This window comes from Podarcis erhardii (assembly GCF_964252035.2).
Source record: "Podarcis erhardii genome assembly, chromosome: 5".
In the NCBI taxonomy this organism is placed as follows: domain Eukaryota; kingdom Metazoa; phylum Chordata; class Lepidosauria; order Squamata; family Lacertidae; genus Podarcis; species Podarcis erhardii.
In genome coordinates, this window is record NC_138509.1 from 46,654,510 (window position 1) to 46,673,229 (window position 18,720).

The following is an 18,720-nucleotide window of genomic DNA, read 5'->3' on the forward strand; positions in this document are numbered from 1 at the left end:
GGGTCCCGAGGGCGGGGAGAAGCAGCAGAGGAAGGGAGGGCGCTGCGCGCGTGTCTCCCTTTCCTTAAAACTACCTTTTAAAGAAATAAGAGCAGAGCGCTAGATGCATGGAAAGTGCGCGAGGGCTGAGCTGGGCCTTGGCTTTGGGGGGTCCGAAATGATTCACTTTCCTTGCAGACCCTTGGAAGTCTAGGCGGGTTGGTGTTCACCTAAGGTCCTGCCACCTCCCAGCTATGGTGAAGAAGCGAGGCGGGGTGGGGGGCTTAATGAAACCCACAAGCCCACTTTCTGGGTACCCCACTTCCTTCTAGGGCAGTAGCTGAGGGGCTGCCACAAGGAGATAAGGTAAGGGGGTGGGTTACCCCTTTCAGGCCTCCCTTGAAAAACCAGGGACTGCTGTGCAATCTGGAGGATTGCAGCAGGGATTGGGAAGGGACACACACACACACACACACACACACACCTGCATCCAAAATCCAAACGTGTTAATGGTATAAAGCAGTGGTTCCCAACCTTTTTTCTTTTTCTGCTATGCCCCACCTAAGCATCTCTAAAATCCTGATTCTGCCCCCCCCCCGACATATAATTCTTATTATAAAAAAAGTGAACTCTTCATGTGGAGGAAGCCTAAAAGGCATCCTCAAATTGCCCCCCTTAAAAATCAAATTGCCCCCCACATAGGGAATGTGCCCTACGTAGGGAACCACGGGTGTAAATTTTCATGAACTCAAGCCTTCTTCATAAAAATGGTTGGTAGTTAGTTACTGTCCTCTCTCTGGGTTCTTTATTTACTCCCCACTCCCTTCCCTGTTTTGTGTTTTGGTTTGGCTCTCGGAACTAGGAAGAACCACGGGGACAGTACAAAAGGCCTGGCAATGTGACTGCTGAGAGGGTTAAAGCAGAGAAGGCAGGCTTCACTAATGTGTCATATTGTGGAGAGTGGCTGGCTGGAGCCAGGTGTAAAACAGACTGCCTCTTAGCAGCTGCTAAGCTGTGCAGGGGTTTCTTTTGAGCTCACAGTCCTCCTCTACACAAAATATTTGTTCTCCAAGCTCTCTTCATTTTGCCTGCCTAATTGGGAAGGGGAAGTCATGTTGTTGGGAAGTCATGTTGTTGTTAAAAGAATAGGATGTCACAAATCCTTGTTGATCTACAGCTACTCACCCAGAGATAGTAATAGGCCCTCTGCTGGGTTAAAGAGCAATATTGTGAGTGTGAGCAGGAACTAATGAAAAACTGATAGTAGAGGAGGAGGTTCAATATTTTTGAGGAAAGAAATGGATTTTGTTTCAAAGAGGCGAGGGGTGGGACAGTAAGGAACAATGGGACAGAATAAATGGTGGGCGAATAAACACAGAGCTAGATTTGGCAGAGTTGCTGAATGCCTGTGAGACAGAAGGAGCAGATAGAGGTGAATGTGACATGTCAAAGGAGGACAAGGAGAACCTGTTGCTAATGCAGATAGGACCATTTCCCTTAAGCATTGACTTGGGGAGAGTAATGGTGGAAAAAGCTAATGGAGCGTAGTAAATTAGATTGGTCAGTGGGATTGGGGTAGAGACTAAATATAGGGTGTTGAAGTGTTGGGTGGATGTAGCAAAACTTGTGAGGAATGTGGATTTTAATGTTCATCACAAAGTTTTAATTTTGTGTTTAAAAAATTTCAGCAGTGGTTTTTTTTTTTTTTAAGTTTTGTGTTGCAAAGAAATACAGGAAGCAGTAGCTTTCCACAGGAACTGGCTTTGTTCCCATTATTTGAACTGAAGTTTTTATTTTCCCCCCTTCTGCATGTCTTGTTTGATGTGTGTTTCAGGCATGTGGGCTCATTCACTGACTGTCCAAGATTACCAAGATCTTATCGACAGAGGTTGGCGAAGGTAAGAGATGCCATCTGAGCACTTTTGGTGTAACTGAATCCAGTGTTTCAATATTAAAGAGCATATTGTGGAATTCAAACTGCCACATTTTATTGTAAAAATATGTAAGATCATAAACTTCACATTGTACCATGAGGAAACTGAAAGGGAAAGTGTTTTCAAGTCATGTTAGCAAAGTGCTGCCCTGCTTGTGCTTCTTCAGTCTTAGCTTCTCACTCCTCATCACAGAAAATATATGGCAGTGTCTACAGTAGTACTCTGGGTTACATATGCTTCAGGTTACAGACTCCTCTAACCCATAAATATTATCTTGGGTTAAGAACTTTGCTTCAGGATGAGAACAGAAATCGTGCTCCAGCGGTGCGGTGGGAGCGGGAGGCTCCATTAGCTAAAGTGGTGCTTCAGGTTAAGAACAGTTTCAGGTTAAGAACAGACCTCCAGAACGAATTAAGTTCTTAACCTGAGGTACCACTGTATTTCTATTGAGGAAAGAGTGTAGACTCTTAACTCTTCAATGCACTTATCCCTAGTTAACCTGGTTTGGAGGCTCTACTTAACTTTTGTGCCTATGTGGCCTTCAGTTCAGGCATAGTAAGCTTAGGTTCCTCTAGATATTGCTACACTCAACCCCCCACCATCCTTGGTCATTGGCCATGTTGGCTGGGAGTTAGATTACATCCTTGAGCACCTAGAGGTTAGCAGGTTTTAGTGGCAATTAAGGAAGAAGTAGGGCATTTGCTATGGAGAGAGACTTGAGAAGGCAAGGAGACAGTGCATAATTCTGCTGCCCCCTTACGGTCTCGTTCATAATAAGCATAAATTTCAGTTTGGCCCTTCAAGAGCTCCCATGCAATGAGCGAGTTCATTTCATTTCCTGCTCTTTTTCTGTTTTGTTGCAATATCTAAACCAACTGTAACTTGTATACTATCAGAAAAGTTCTCCATTTGTGAATAGGGGACAACTTGACTTCCTTCTAAGAGAAGTCTTTTATTAGGACCAGCAGCCCATTTGAAGTGTTCCATTTAAAACTAAGTCACCTAAAGTGATCATTATTCTGGTAGATCTTGGTGCAAGAAATCGACTAGCAATACCTTCTTGAAAAGAGGGGCTCTAGACTTGAGTGGACCTTTCCAGAAGAGCTGGGGCCCATGTTCCATCTGGCCTATGTGGAGACTCCCACCTTTAGTAGATATATGTCTAGTACTTCTCAGCAGAAGACTTCCAGGCGTGGGCAGCCTATTTCTTCTGAGTCCCATAAGGCCAGCAGTCATAGTGCAATAACTCCAGAATGCCGCTGCATTGCACATCACCAAGAGACGAGCTAATTGCTTTGGATGGTTATGATCATGTGCCTCGGAGAGCATTTGGAAACGGGGGTATACATTTCTTAAATAAATATGTAGCGACAGTTTAAATACAGTGGTCTCAGATTGGTTTGCACATAATGCCAAACCCTGGCTTAGTGCATTGTTCTTTAACAAGACTACAATTCCCATAATCCCTGACCATTGACCATGCTGGGTGGGAATCGTGAGCATAGATTAGCATTATGTGTGACCCAGGAATCGTGGTTTAAACAAATAAGTTATTTAAACCTTATAATTCATGGCTATTCTAAGAACTAAACATACATTTTAAGTTGTTTTTTTTTTAACTTATAGGAGTGGGAAGTACATTTACAAGCCTATTATGAATCGTACATGTTGTCCTCAATATACAATAAGGTAAGGCAATACTTCTGTATATTTTTTTGAATGTCAACATATAGACAGATTCAGATATCTGCTTAATGTGAATATTAATGGGAAATGGTGACTCGTGATGTCATTAAGCTATGAAGCAGGTTGCTGTGAGGGTAAACAGTTTATTATGAGCAAGCAGGTTGGAACCCTATGCATAAAATGCTTCTAGTTGTACTTGTAGTGTTGTAAAGAACCTTGCTGAAAAGAGATGTAAAAATATCAGAGTAATTTGTACACTGCAAGACTTTGAAACTGTGTGTTCTGCTGGGCTTTAATTCCATGTAACTTCTCAGCTCACTTTAGTGAATGCAGGTGATTAAATGTTAATGTTGTCATAATTCCAAACATCCACAGAAATATCGAAAGAGCATCACTAGCCACTAATTAATGTGGTATTGTTAACAAAGCCTAAACTGTTCCATGGAACCTAGACTACATGACTGATTGATAACATACATATCAAATTTTTGTTTAATATACTGTATTATTTGGCGGATACCTTGACTATATTCCCTTTTTCTTTTTTTAGATGCCGGGCCTTACATTTCCAGCCTTCCAAATCACATAAGAAGGTTCTAAAGAAGATGTTGAAATTCTTAATGAAGGGGGAAATCCCTGTAGTAGACAGTGAAGGTAATAAGCGGTCTTTTAAACATTACTTACTGTTGTGGTTTTGTGCTGTTGAAATTGTTGTGCAATTAAATTTCTTTTTTACTTAGATCAATAGGTCAATGGCATGTAAATTATATAGAGCTGTAGCGGTCTTTTAAATTTTAATTATTAGTGTTATATAGTGTTTTTTTATCAGCTGTCCTTTCTCTTTTGCTCATGGTTTGTCCTAATTTTTTTCCTATTTACAGTGGAGCCTATGGATTCTCACACCAAAGATACTGATGGCTGCAGTTTTTTCTTAAAAGACGAACCAGGCAGCTGTCAGGCTGAACTAAAACCCCTCAATCCTGATCACTTGGAGAAGGTGGAGAGTGGGGAAGGGGAAATAACTGTGAAGAAAGCAGACTCAGAACATATTGAATTGTCTCATGAGAAAGTTAATGCCAATTCTGGGGAGCCGTTGGAATCAGCTAAAGTTAGTCCGGCAGTTCCCAAACCAGGTAACTAATCTTTAATATAAGAAGATGGCAAGACAGCTTTGCACCTTCTTTTCTTCCTTGTTTGACTTGTGTGATTTCCAGAAATTGCAGATGGTTCAGAATTCAGCGGCCAGGTTGATCACTGGATCAAGACAGCCTGAGTATATAACACTAATCCTGTGCTGACTGCACTGGCTTAACAGTTAGTTTATGGGCCCAATTCAAAGTCCTACTTTTGACCTTATAAAGCTTTATGTGGCTCAGGACCCCAGTACTTTAAGGGCTGCCTCTCCCCATATGCGCTGACCAGGACACTGCAATCGTCATCTGAGGCCCTTCTTCATGTGCCCACAGGAAGTCTGGAGGCTGGTGACATGAGAACAGGACTTTTCTGTCATGGCTCCCTGCTTGTGGAAGGCTCTCTCTAGGGTGGCTCACTTGGCACCATTATTACCTGTCTTCAGGTGCCCATCAAAATCATTTTTCCCTTAACCAGGAATTAATTAATTTATCAGTAGCCTCTTTTAGTGGGTGGGGTGTTTTAATCCTGCATTTTAAAAATATGAATGCGTTCTAGATTTTTCAGTTTTGTTTCGTGCTGGTTCTAATGCACGTGCAGAAACCACCTTCTTGACTGTTGGCCCCGCTTTGAGTTACTTTTGCAAAAAAAACGGGGGAGGAGACTAATGAGTGGCTTACAAATACAGTATTATAACTTTATACACAAGTAGGAAATTATTTGTGCTGCTTAACCTTAAAAGTGATGAGTACAAGTGTTATGGGAAAGGCAGACATATACAGTGGTACTTTGGTTCTCAAACTTAATCTGTTCTGGAAGTCTATTCCAAAACCAAAGTGTTCCAAAACCAAGGCGTGCTTTCCCATAGAAAGTAATGCAAAACAGATTAATCCATTCCAGACTTTTAAAAACAACCCCTAAAACAGCAATTTAACATGAATTTTACTAACGAGACCATTGATCCATAAAATGAAAGCAATAATCAATGTACTGTACTATAAAATAAATAAGACACTATTGTAGGTGATAAAAAATTAAAATTATTATTATTTTCTTACCTGCACTGATGATAGCCATTGTTTGGATGGGGCGCTTTTATCCATTTCCGCAGTCACGCAATCAATCAATCAATCAATCAGTAGCTGAACTGGGTTCCACACAGTCACAAAAACAAATTAACCGAAAAAGCCTCAAAAACAAAAACACAAAATAAATAGCAAAAACAAAAGCGCCACACTTAATCCGTTCTGGAAGTCCATTTGACTTCCAAAATGTTTGAAAACCAAGCCGCAGCTTCTGATTAGTGCAGACGCCCTGGAAACAGTAGCTGATAGCCGCATCGGCCGTATGGCTTCCAAAAAATGTTTGAAAACTGGAACACTTACTTTCGGCGTTTATGAACCAAGGCTTTTGAGTACCAAGGTGTTTAAGAACCAAGGTACCACTGTACTAAAAAACAAGCAGTACATACATTTTGAGTAGACAGTAGTTGGAACAGATAAGCAAGGAAGAGGGAGGGAGAGAGGAGAGAAGGCCATTGCTATGCCATATGAGTTACTTAGGCAGAATAGCTGTTGTTTAGGAATGTTTAAAGTGTAAATAGTGCTGTGCCTTTTACCTAGCTGAGCTGGCCACTTTCCTCTCTGGCAAAGGGGACGACATGTGGTCATCACATTCTGGTGCTAAATAAATGCCTGTTAATTGATCTGACTGGTGTTTGGTATTGATTGGAGCATCCAGGCAAACCCACAGAGAGACTGGGGATCACTCTGGTATTTTCCCCAATACAAGCACAATAATAAAATGTAACTGGAGTGTCAGAAGAGGATTACATTTTTGCTTATGGTATTCATTGCCTTTCTTCCAGTCGTCATAAAAGTATACAGGTGAACGAATGTAGCTATTCTACAGCACACACTTTCCCCATTGAGTATGTACGCATTGCCTTTCTAGGGAAAGGAGCCGACTTGAGTAAGCCACCCTGCCGTAAAGCAAAGGAACTAAGGAAGGAACATAAATTGCAGAAGACCCTTCAGAACCAGACACAAAATCCTTCGCTGCAAACTGAGGCTCAGGTTTTGCTTGGTCAGCGCTCGAAAGCTAAAACCAATCAGCCCAAATCAATTGAAGAGTTCATTTTTGCCTCCTTACCTACTGAACCTGTGCACCAGTTAGAGGTACTGAGATACTCACTTTGATTGACGTGATACATAGAGCCATCATGTCATTCTTGTACTGCTGCTTATGTTGAAGGTATTTGATTAGTCAGATGTGAAAAATGTTCTACTTTTAATTGTAAAAATTGGTTGCATTATAACATGCCTTGGTGTCAATTACTGGCATTTGAAAAGTCCTGTGATGTTTTCAGTTTAGCCTTATAAGACATTGTTGTGTGTATGTTAGTGTGTGCAAAACTTAAGTGGATGTGTTCTTTGCAGAAACACAAGAGGGTGCTGTGGTTCCACCTGAATGAATAGCGTAGCACATTTCCAGAACAAAAATCACATTAGTGGAACTGTAATTAGATATTAACGTTATATAAAATTAGTCCCCTAATTTGAAGTAAAAATTAGAAATGACAAATAGCTAGATTTTTACATTACTGAAGAAGATGCTGTTTCACAAAATATTTTTATCAATTTCCACTACCAGACTCCTGACTATAATTTGTGCATTTCTGGGAATTTTTTAGGACCTATTTTCCTCCAGATATGCATATGATGGCATAGGAGGCTATTACCTATTCACCCCGTGAGAATAATTTCTTAACCAGTTTTGGGCAATGTGCTGAAACTTACATACAAGGTAGCTGACAAAGAATTACTTTATCCTCTTGGCCACCACTTCCCTGGGCACCAAACAGCTCCTGGGAGAGCAGTGCTTGGTCCCTAGGAAACTAGGCCTTGCTACTGTGAACCAGTCTTTCCAAGCAGCCCCTTCATCTCCTTCAAAATTGGTGGAGGGGAGAGAGAGGATGCCTGTCACCACTGTTCAGCTGGATTTTCTGTCTCGGGGGTTGAGGCTGCAAACCTCTAGATCAGTAGCTCTCATCCGGTGGGCCACAGAGTTTGTCACTGGCTACTGGATATTAAGAGCCACTTCCCAAAGCCTGGCAAGTAAGGGAGAGGGGGTCCCACCTGCTGTTGCTGGTTGCAGCCCTTCCCCACAGCAAGGGGCCTCATGCAGGTAGAGAGTAGGCAAGCAACAGAAGGAGGTGATGGTGCATGGTGGCAGGGCTTTTTTCAGCTGGGAACCTTTGCTCTAGATCAGGCATCCCCAAACTCGGCCCTCTTTGGGACTACAACTCCCATCATCCCTAGTTAACAGGACCAGTGGTCAGGGATGATGGGAATTGTAGTCCCAAAACACCTGGAGGGTCGAGTTTGGGGGTGCCTGCTCTAGATGGTCAAAAGCACACCCTGGCTGAGTATAGTTCCCTCCCTTCTGGGCACTTAAATTGCCTCATCCCTGATTCTGTCCCTGATCTTATATTTTTCCATCTTGTAACTTTCCCTTTGTCACCCTGCTGTCAAAAACCATTTGCATGTCATGTGCTTGCCTCCTGTGTTTTGACCCACCCTTGCTTCTGTTTTAGCTTGTCTCTGACCCTGGAAGGACATTTGACTTTGGCTCCTTGATTACTGCCTAGCATTAACATGACCTCTGACTCCACTTGCTCTGTTCATTTGCGATTGCCACACCAGGTCAGATTCTGTTCAGTGTAGCACCTAGCCATGACAGGGTATTTGCTTGGTCTCTTGCAAGACATGACTCATAGCCAAGGTGTAAGGGAAATAGTTTTTTCTTAATGAGAATTGGATCAAAAATTTGATACATTAGCTTTAGCAGAAAAAAATAGTGAACTTGAGGCATACGTTGGCCCAGGTCATGTATCACATTAAACTATGGCTTAAAACAAACTATGGTTTGATGCTAGTGAGTAACTTGCTGGTGCATGTTGCTGAAAAGTTTTTTTGCAGTGCTTCTTCCCCATTCTTGCCATACCACAGGTGAAACAAGTCAGGGTCTCGTTTGTCACATTGTCCAAATGCAATCTATTATTTATTTCCCTCCAAACCATGAGTGGCAACCAGTATTTGTTCTTGGCTTACTTCTCATGCCTCGTTCTGGCATGTTTGTTTATTTTTTCTTAGGAAAAATGGGTATAGTTCCACTAATAGCACATTTTAAAGCATACATTTATGTGTGCTAAGTCTGTTTTCCTTTTGATAATGCTGATATTCTGGGGTTCTGTGGCATATAGTGAAAGGGGAGGCTGAAACAGTAATCCTAAACACCCTTACTAAGAACTAAGTCCCATTGAACTCCTTGAGACTTCTGAGTTAAACATGCTTAGGATTGAACTGCTAGTATAGTATGTGTTAACATGAAGTTGTGCTAATAGGATTTAAGGGAGATTTAAATTATTCAGTTGTGTTAAAAGAAATATCATCAGTGTTCTGGCATCTCAAAATAGTGCATAGGTGATAGTAGATAGCCAACAGCAAAGACTGATAGGAAAATTGCAGGAAGAAAAATGACCCCCTTCAATTTAAGGGTGGATGTGAACTTGAGTAGCAACTTGTTTTTGTTCTTACAACATGTATAGAATATATGTATTTACGTTTGAATAATCCTAATTATACAACTGCATGATTCACTCAAAATTGATTTTGTATTAGACTTTGTAAACTATTGAGTAAAGTGCACAGTGTTTACAGAACAATGACTGGAAACTAAACTTAAATGGTTACATGGAAAATAATCTTTTCATTTCTTAAAAAAAAAAAAAGGTGTAGTGGAGCAGAAAGTAACATTGGCCTCAGGGGGAAATGGTTGTTTAAAAGTATTGTTGATTTCATTGTGTAAATGTTGATTTAACTATAGTTAGTTTCTAACTGTTTGTATTCTTCCCAGCTTTTGAATGGCTATTATTCCAATAATGAATATCTTTCTTTGGAAGGTGAGGCTGGTGCAATCATCTCCACCAAGTTCCCTGTTCAAAGCCACCTTTCAGGAGTCTTACCAGGTCTATAAACGTTACCAGATGGTTATTCACAAGGACCCACCTGATAAACCAACCGCCAGCCAGGTCAGACACAAGCATGTTGCTTTGGTCTATTCTGAGACATTTGGAAGCTGTTCCTTTAAAATAATTAATAACCATAGAAACTTCAAAAAAGAAAAAAAAATTAAACAAAACTTAAATCCTGGAAGTACAAGGAGGTTTTGCATATCTCATGAGTGCCACAAATAATTAAAGACATTTTCAAGCAAAAGGAGAAGCAATAATGGGGTGTCCATTGACATTGGAGATGGTGCATAAAGAGGAGCAGGTGAACTAGTGAAATACACTTTAAATTCCCCAAACAGTAGGGTAGCTAGATTTTGAAAGTTTTTCAAGCCTATTTAATGGGCGATCCTACAGGGCTTGAATGTGTTTCACAAATATTTGTAAATAGCTTTGAAGGCTTTTTTTTAAAATAAAAAAGTCAAAACAATCAAGTGGTGTATAAATTTTATGAAAAAAAAAAAAAATTAGGGCACAGTTAACCTTGGGTTTAATTTATGCTGAGGTCCTATCCATAAAGTATGTCACATATTGGATGGGGAAGGAGAACAAGGTATTGGAAGAGTGTGTGTGTAGGATGAAATGGTTTCCTTACACCTGTTCAACTCTTTGACTAAATCTTTACTTTTTATTTTCCATCTTCATTCTCTTCTGCCCCTAACATACCAACCTTTGCAAGGTACTGTGAAATTCTGAAAAGGCCCCTAGTTTCATTCAGGCAAGAAGACATGTGGTATCTAGGATATGGTTCCTCTTTGATCAGTACCCATTATTTCTTTTGCTTCAATGTGTTGTTGATGCCCCTGTCCATACTGCAGTTTGCTCTCATACCCTCATCTATCCTTTGGCAATTCCTTTTCCTTAATGTAGGCTGCTTCTTCTCTCTCCTGACAATTCCCAACTCACTTTGTTCACACTGTTCTGTCTGCTTTCTTTGGCAAAATATCTGAATTCAGCAATGGAAATAAGTCACAAATAGTGGTCATTTTAGCGTGTGTGTGTGTGTGTGTGTGTGTGGTGGAATGGTTTTAGAAAGTGTTAGTGTTTCCTGATAAGCATCAGTTGGATAAAGGCATCCTTCTCCATTCAAAATGTACAGTGGTACCTTGGGATGTGAACGGGATCCGTTCTGGATCCCTGTTCGCATCCTGAACAGAACGTAAGACATGACAGCGTGTCTGCGCGTGCACAGGTCGTGTTTCGCCACTTCCGCGCATTCGCATGACATCATTTTGACCGTCTGTGCATGCGCGAGTGGCGAAACCCGGAAATAACGGGCTCGATTACTTCTGGGTCGCTGCGGAACGCAACCCGAAAGCACTCAACCTGAAGCATATTTATCCCGAGGTATGACTGTACTTTGTGTAATCATTGATAAACAGTCTTGGGTCCTGACTTAGCTGCTGCTGGAGGGTGTATCCTCTGAGTGGAGCGCCACTGGGGATATTCCTGCTGGTAGAAGTTGGGGGGGGGGCAACATTAACCAATTCCCCCTTGTGGTGCCTGAAAAACCGTTCTGGAGGACTGGTAGGATCCTCTGGAACAGTGGGGCCAGGGAATAGAGAGAATCTGCTGGATCAGTAGTCATCTCTGGACAGAAGGAGCCCTTCTGTTTGTGGAAGGCTAAATTTGGATTCCAGCCTATGTAAATTGTGGTGGGCAGCGTCTACTATAATGGATTGTGGTAGATGGTAGGGAATTTAGTTTGCAGAGTAGATCATACTTTATGGATAATTCCTTTGGGATTGTGTGTACAGTGGTGCCTCGCAAGACGAAATTAATCCATTCCGCGAGTCTCTTCATCTTGCGGTTTTTTCGTCTTGCGAAGCACGGCTATTAGCGGCTTAGCGGCTATTAACGGCTATTAACGGCTTAGCGGCTTTAAGAAAAAGGAAACAAACTCGCAAGAACTCGCAAGATGTTTCATCTTGCGAAGCAAGCCCATAGGGAAATTCGTCTTGCGGAACGACTCAAAAAACGGAAAACTCTTTCGTCTTGCGCGTTTTTCGTCTTGCGAGGTACCACTGTATTCAGAACTGGCCTTTATGTTGGCTGTGATTGACCAAACACATAGAGTGACGAAGTCCAGAGGTGCAAAAACCTAGGTCACTAGTGCCTAAAACATAATCTAGTGACAAGTATGTGGATTAATGTAGAAGTCAGGAAGCAGGTTTCTTCTGTATGACTTCCATTTGGGTGGGAGGGAGGCTGAGTACCCCAGTGAAGGCCAGAACTTGGAAGATGTTCATATTCTGCAGCTCTGTTGAGGTATTAGTTCTGCTATTTACAATGCATGATTAAGATATTTGGAGTGGTGGGAAAGGTTTTTGGATGAGAATTGTGTATAGCCCTCAGGTTTACAAACTCTAATTGAGAACTGATAATCTAGATCTATTCTCACTAGACCGGTAATGAGTAAACCTTAACTACAGAGCCAGTTCACTTGAAGCATTGACCAGGCCTTTGGTTTAACATCACTGCTTTGCCTGAACTGAGAGTACACTCTAGAAAATATATGTCAACTCCAGGATGCAGCGAAATACTGGTTGTAGGTGGCAAGCTTGCCTTCCATTATTGATCTTATTGAGAAATCTTAGAATTCACCTCCTTCTAGAACATGAGACAGTCAAATCCTTCTTGACTTACCTGGAATTTTGATTACATTATCTATTTTGCATGGAGAGATAATTGGCATAGAATATTAAGTGGCTCTGAGTATTACTGTTTTCAGCTGGTATGCAAACGAGCTCTTCCTGTTCCTGGAGTGCAGAACCAGCCTAGCACTTAGAATGCCACCATTGCTTCAAATCTTAGTAATACATTTCTGCGGTTGCTGGGCTTCCTTGTATGTCTCCTAGGAAGAGGCTTTGAAATGGATTTGAGGAGATAGCATACTAGCCTTACCTTCAGAAGCATTTGGACAAATGCCAACAAAGTACCTTTGTTTTCCCTTGCTCTGAAGGTGAGGTTAGTACCTGTTTCTTTAGAGGACCCGCAGTTCAAATCATCTTTCACCCAGTCTGCTGCTTTATTTGCCAAGTATCAGATGGCCATACACAAGGACTCTCCTTTTGAATGTAACGAGTATCAGGTACAGTTAAATGCATGCACTTTTTTTGTCCTTATTATCATTGGTGGTGTGAATAACAGGATATTGAATTGACTTTCCATCAGATCTGTGAATGTGGTGGGGGAATTAGGATTTGGATGTGCCTTCCAGCAGTAGCGTTCTTATGTACTCAGTATTTTATCTGTGTCCTGAATCGGTTGGAATAAGCTTTCTACTGTTCTCCTAATCCAGTTATTTGGAAGTAAATCCCAGTATCACCAATGGGATTTGCTCTGAAATAAGTATGCTCGGCCCAGGTATAGTGTAAGTGTAATATTTCCTGTTCTGTCATGGTGTACCCTTCCGGTTTGCATGCTTCTCCCTATTCTTCAATCTCTTTGGTTCATGTGCTCAATTTCTCCCCCATCATCTTCTCTTTGGCTTGAAGTCCTTCATATCCTTTTCCATGACTAACCATGGTTAGCATTACACCTGAATTGCAGTTAACACTAGCCATGGTTAGCTTTAAACCAGAGTTTGAAGTGGGTTTAAAAATGTGGTTTAATGACTAACATTAATGTCATTTCAGATGGAATGCTAGCCATGTATAGTACTAAAAGTGGTAGGGGAAGGGATTTGAGTGGAAGAGAAGAGGAAGGGGTCAGATTGGAACGTGCAAGTCAAAAAAGACACTAGAGATCAGTCAGTGTTATGTTAGTAACAGACATAAGATTAGTGTTTGATTTAGAAAACTAAACTCATGGCTAAAACGAAAAGCCTCCTGTTTTCCAGACATTTGAAACTAAATGTTATGATCAATTTAGGATTGACGACAATTGGAATTATCAGTACAAGAAATCTGGGCCATTTCAACATCACAGCTTAATGGAAAGTTTAAAGTTTTACAGAAACTATATAGCCAGGTGTCATAACTTCTGTGTGTGTGTGTGTTTTGTTTTTTGAAAGCTTAACATCAGTTATGGCTACAGTTCAAAATACATTTACTGCAGTCTCTAATCTCTTGTTTTCGCCACTCCTTTTGATTCTATACATTGCCTCATTTTCTTGTATTGTTGTAATATTGAAAATTAACTTGCTTGCAGTCTGCATCTTGAAGAATTTAAGTGTAGAATGTTGGGCATATTGCAAGTGTTTAAAGGTCAGCAGTTGCCCATTTTTGATGTAACAGTAAACCATGGTTTAGCTCTATGTGTGGAGCCGATGCTAGCTTTTACTCAAGTATTCCGACAGGAGACAATTGAAACCTTCCACTTCCAGTATTAAGTCAGTCTCTTATTTCACCACTTACCTGGCCAACATCGGTTACTAGGAATTCCATGCAGGCAAGTGCATGGAATTCCCTCCAGGTGAACAAGAAGGCTGGTAAAGGATGAAAAGAGCACTCTGTTTATTCTTTGCCAGCCCCATGTGCTTCATGTCTACTGCTGCTTCTTTTTACCAGGATTGGATTTGTTGAAACAAGCCAGGATCAAAATGTGAGTTTTGATCCTGGCATATTAATAAGAAGCTGCGGGGGTGGACTAAGCCAGGCATATGTAATCAGTGTAACCCCTTGCCCATGGAGCTCTTTTGCTGATAAAATCAAACCTCCTCCCTTCTCTTCCTACACCAGTAGGACACCACAGTTGTCATGTTCAGTTTGGACTGAGATCAAAGGAAATCTTGGTTTCAGTAAAACCTGTACGAATTAGGTGTGATTGGAGACTTACTGAGTGAGTCGATTTTAAATGGTGCCTGTTGGATATATGGAATTACTTCATATAAAGCTATTTTATTTGCTCAGTTTTCTCATATATATATCTATATATTTGTTGTAATGCTGGATTTTTAATCTGCTTTTCTGTTTATTGTCTTGTTTTATGATTGTTTTTATTGTAATTCTGATTTCTTTTAATATGCAACGTAAGCTGATCTGGGAGCCTCACTGGCTGAAGAGCTGGAGCAACAAGTACATGAAAAATAATAATTATGCAACATTTTAGAAAGAAAAAGTGCTGAGGCTATCTTCATCCTGCTTTATAAAATGGCTATTACCTTGGAAAATATGATTTAGGCATCTATTTTTTTTCAAATTAAATATGCACTGCCTACTTCTAAATAGCTTATTTTGAAATGATATTATTATGTTTATTAGGATTGTAGAATGTCATAACAACTTCAAAAGAACTGTTACACAATGGTAAATCGCCTTCCCAGTTGACTTTGGGTCTGCCTTTAGTTTAATAGTTTATAAGGTGAACCCTCCCTCTCCCCCATCCCTGGGTAGGAAAAACATACAGTATTTATAAAGCCACTTTCTGTGAGCAAAACTAGACATGTAGGTGTCTTCAGTTCCTTTTTAAAACTTACTTTTAAAAAAGACTGTTTGCTGCTAAAATGATGAGATATAAACATGTTGTTAACATTACATATGTGTAAGTTACCTAGGTTTGGTTCACAAATACATTAGGAACTATGCAATTCATGTAGATCAACATCTGGGATACTTGTTAATATCAAGTGCCAGATTAGAAAATATGCCATGAGAATTATTTTTATTAAATAAGAAGTTCTCTGGCTAGTGATAGGTTCATAAACAGTTAACATTCATTTTCATTTTTAATATGCTGTTAAATTGTCTCCCCAAAAGCCTGCCTGATGAATAGAGCATATCTGTCAGGGTTTGAAAAAAGTCACACTGTGTTCAGCAGCATTTCTTCCTAGGAAAGTAGATACCAAGGCTTGCACCCTTAATTTATTGCCTTCATAGTATTACAGGTTAGCCCTTGGAAAAGGACTACTAAATCTTAGGAAACAAGTTTGCACAGAATATTTCAGTATCTAGACTAGGATATAGCTGTAACTGACTCCAAATGTAAATGTTTTAACATTTTCATCTGATGTTCAAGTAAACAATTGTGTTGTTTGTTAACACACCTTTCTGGATACCTTTATGTTGCAGGGAATGGATTATTCAGTGGTTGAGCATGTAGCCTGAGATCTCCAGCCACTTTTAGTTGATATTTGACTTCCACATTTGCCTTACTTGACAGAAGTTGCTAACTCTTGTACTTATTAGGAAAGAGGCTTTATCTTTTCATTTCCCCCCAGCATTTAGTTTTCATATAGATCAAATTAAACAATTAGGAATCAGTCTTGGTGCTTATTTCCTAAAATGGAAAGATGCTTGCAAACAGGGTACCACTTTGTAATATTTTGTATGCCGTATTCTGTTCCCCCTCCAAAAAACATCAAATAAGGCATATTAAGCTAAATATCTACCTGTAGAAAGTGAGATACAAAGCAGTCTTGTATTTTGCATGCACATAGCAATAATTAAATGTTGAGGCTGCAATCCTGTGCAGTCTTCCTTTTGCAATGTACCCCATGAAGATGTACTTCATTGCAAACAGTTATAATAAAGGAATTGCACCATGAAAATAAACAAATGTAGAGGCACAAATGGCAAAAGGCACTGAATAACAGAACTGATTGCAAGCAACTAAGTGAAGATTAGACCATCCAACAGACTCTACTTATGGTATTTCAAGGGGTGCAACCTACCTAGCAATAGCTCAGTTAGTAGAGCATAAGACTCTTGATCTCAGGGTTATGGGTTTGAACCCCATTTTGGGTAAAAGATTTCTGCATTATTTACAATTCTATGACTATGATCATATGAGGTTTTGATATGTAGGATGTATGACAGGAGCACACGATGCAGGAGCTTTGAAGCAGTATGAAAAGAAATTGGTTTCAAATAAACTTCTAGCAAATGGGTGGAAGTGCCTTAATCTTTGGACTTTTAGAAAGAAGAATATAAACACTGGTTGCTCTGAGACTCTGAATCCCAAAAACCTGGACAAAAACTTCTTCAAGCATCTAAATGTAGTTATCTGAGGGAATTGATATAATATACCTAACTTAAATGCATAAATCTCATGAAGGCAGGGTCAGTTTAATGCATAAGTAATAGTATGTTTTAGAGACATTGCTCAGAGACTTTCATGAATTCCACAGACCTTTTGTGGGAATGGATTTAGGAGCTCATGTGTACAATTTGTAGAGTGTGTGTGACAAACCAGATCACATTTGTGTTTATCTTCCAGAGTTTTGCAGCAGCTGTTCTGTCAGGCATCCAAAACACCTTCCCTACTTTCTTACACAATGCATACATGTTTTAATGATTTTTATATTAAGTCACAACCTTTGTAGTTTTTCCTTTCATTGATCTAGGAACTAGAGTTTGAAAGTTGAGTGGATATGAACATGCAGTTTTATATTGCCCACTCTCTTATGAAAAACGATTCTGACAACATACAGAGTTCCTGACAGTTAAACAGGCTGTTAGTCCTTGCTGTGGTGCCTTAATGGAATGGAAATTCCTCTGAATTACCACCCACTGTTGCAAGGACATCAGTGTAACTACATGGTGTTTGGTGCTTTTTAAGTTGAAAGAGATTTTAAATAGTCTTCTGCTCCCTACAAATGTCTGTCTCTGAAACTGGTTCCATAGCAGAAAGGGAATATCACTCCATAGTAAATGCTGAAGCCCTCTGAATGGTTGATCTGCATTGGTAGTAACAGACCCTTACCTATTAAAAATAACGTTTTAATTTGCTTTTCAAATTTGATAGTGTTTATATTGACAGCAGCTTGCACCACTAGCACAGCGTGTCTTCAAGTCATAATGTTGCAACACACAAGCTGTCTGTGGATCTTATAAAGTGTAGCCGTCAAGCAAAACGATATGTGCAGGGTTTTCCTGAGGAAGACAACACCAGCGTCTTTTCTCATCTGCATACTGCCCATTTCTTTTTCAGTAGGAAACAGCAACCCCTCAGTGGAAACTTGCCATGGCTTGTGCCTTGGAATTAAAATTCAGGGGGCTAAATAAAAAGTGCTGGAATTTAAATTAACATACACATACAGCAGATTGGATGGTCTGCATCTTAAAATCTGCCTTTATTATGTCAGGTAACTCAAATTTATCGAGAAGTAAGCACTTTGTTTACGTAAGCATCTTCCTTCTACCTGATAAAGAGGTCTCTGTAATTTTTTAAATTTTAATGTTCAACTGCTAGCAGCAATTCCATTACAATTACTTAACTAATTTTGTGTCTCTTCTTCCTTAACACAGTATCAGGAATACCAAGTGTGTGCACATGGATTACACTTCCTTTATTATATAGTACTTTGGTGCTATTTTTCTTAGAAGTCTTTAATGTCAGATTCTCAGGACTAAAGTTATGCCACTACTAGTACTAACAAGTTTATATCTGATTAAGAAGTTTAAATTTAAAAAATATATTTCCATGTTCTATTACTGCCTTTGATAACAGGGTTGCTATTTTGAGGCTGCCGTACGCAGTTTCCATAATGCTCTTTTTGTTAAAACTCATGTTTGGCAATTAAATCCCTTTATGGTATTCTGAAGAAACGGTTTACATCTGCAGGGTAACCAAAACAAACCAAGTGGCAATTACACCAGTTAGAAAACATTTCCATACATGATCATAAGTCTGACAGTAGTTCTCTCAAATAGCCATAGTTAACAATTTTATTGCTGTTTAGCCTTACTGAAGCAAGCATTCTACTCCACTACATTTGGCATATTTTATAATGACAAGTTTATAGGAAAGAAACAGTGTGTTGCTCAGTTTCCACTGCAAAGCTGGACTACCTTCTTACCTTAGGCTTAGTAAAATATTTGTTTTGGAAGAAAATTTATTTAAAGACCTACAAAATATTCACTGTCTAAAAAGCTGCATGCAATAATGTTACTGAAGGGGGGGGAGCTGCAGTGCCTCCCCAAAATGACAACATGGAGGCCGAAGCACGTGGAAGGTAAAGAACATGGGTTTGTATCT

The 18,720-nt window shown here is 40.0% G+C and overlaps 1 protein-coding gene across 6 annotated transcripts in view; it reads left to right on the forward strand.

The window, feature by feature from the left end:
* The window catches only part of ATE1 (arginyltransferase 1), a 75,111-nt gene that overhangs the window by 2,243 nt on the left and 54,148 nt on the right, over nt 1-18,720 (forward strand). For 4 of the 6 annotated variants that reach the window (XR_014157007.1, XM_081863735.1, XM_081863738.1 and 1 more), the window contains exons 2-8: nt 1,814-1,877; nt 3,540-3,602; nt 4,150-4,253; nt 4,481-4,732; nt 6,684-6,907; nt 9,694-9,822; nt 12,764-12,892. Coding sequence is in view for 5 of the 6 variants with exons in the window: in XM_081863735.1 (XP_081719861.1) it covers nt 1,814-1,877; nt 3,540-3,602; nt 4,150-4,253; nt 4,481-4,732; nt 6,684-6,907; nt 9,694-9,822; nt 12,764-12,892 (965 nt within the window). In the remaining variant the exon portion in view is untranslated. The remainder of the gene's footprint in view (nt 1-1,813; nt 1,878-3,539; nt 3,603-4,149; nt 4,254-4,480; nt 4,733-6,683; nt 6,908-9,693; nt 9,823-12,763; nt 12,893-18,720) is intronic. The other 2 variants (XM_081863737.1, XM_081863736.1) reach the window with 2 other exon arrangements.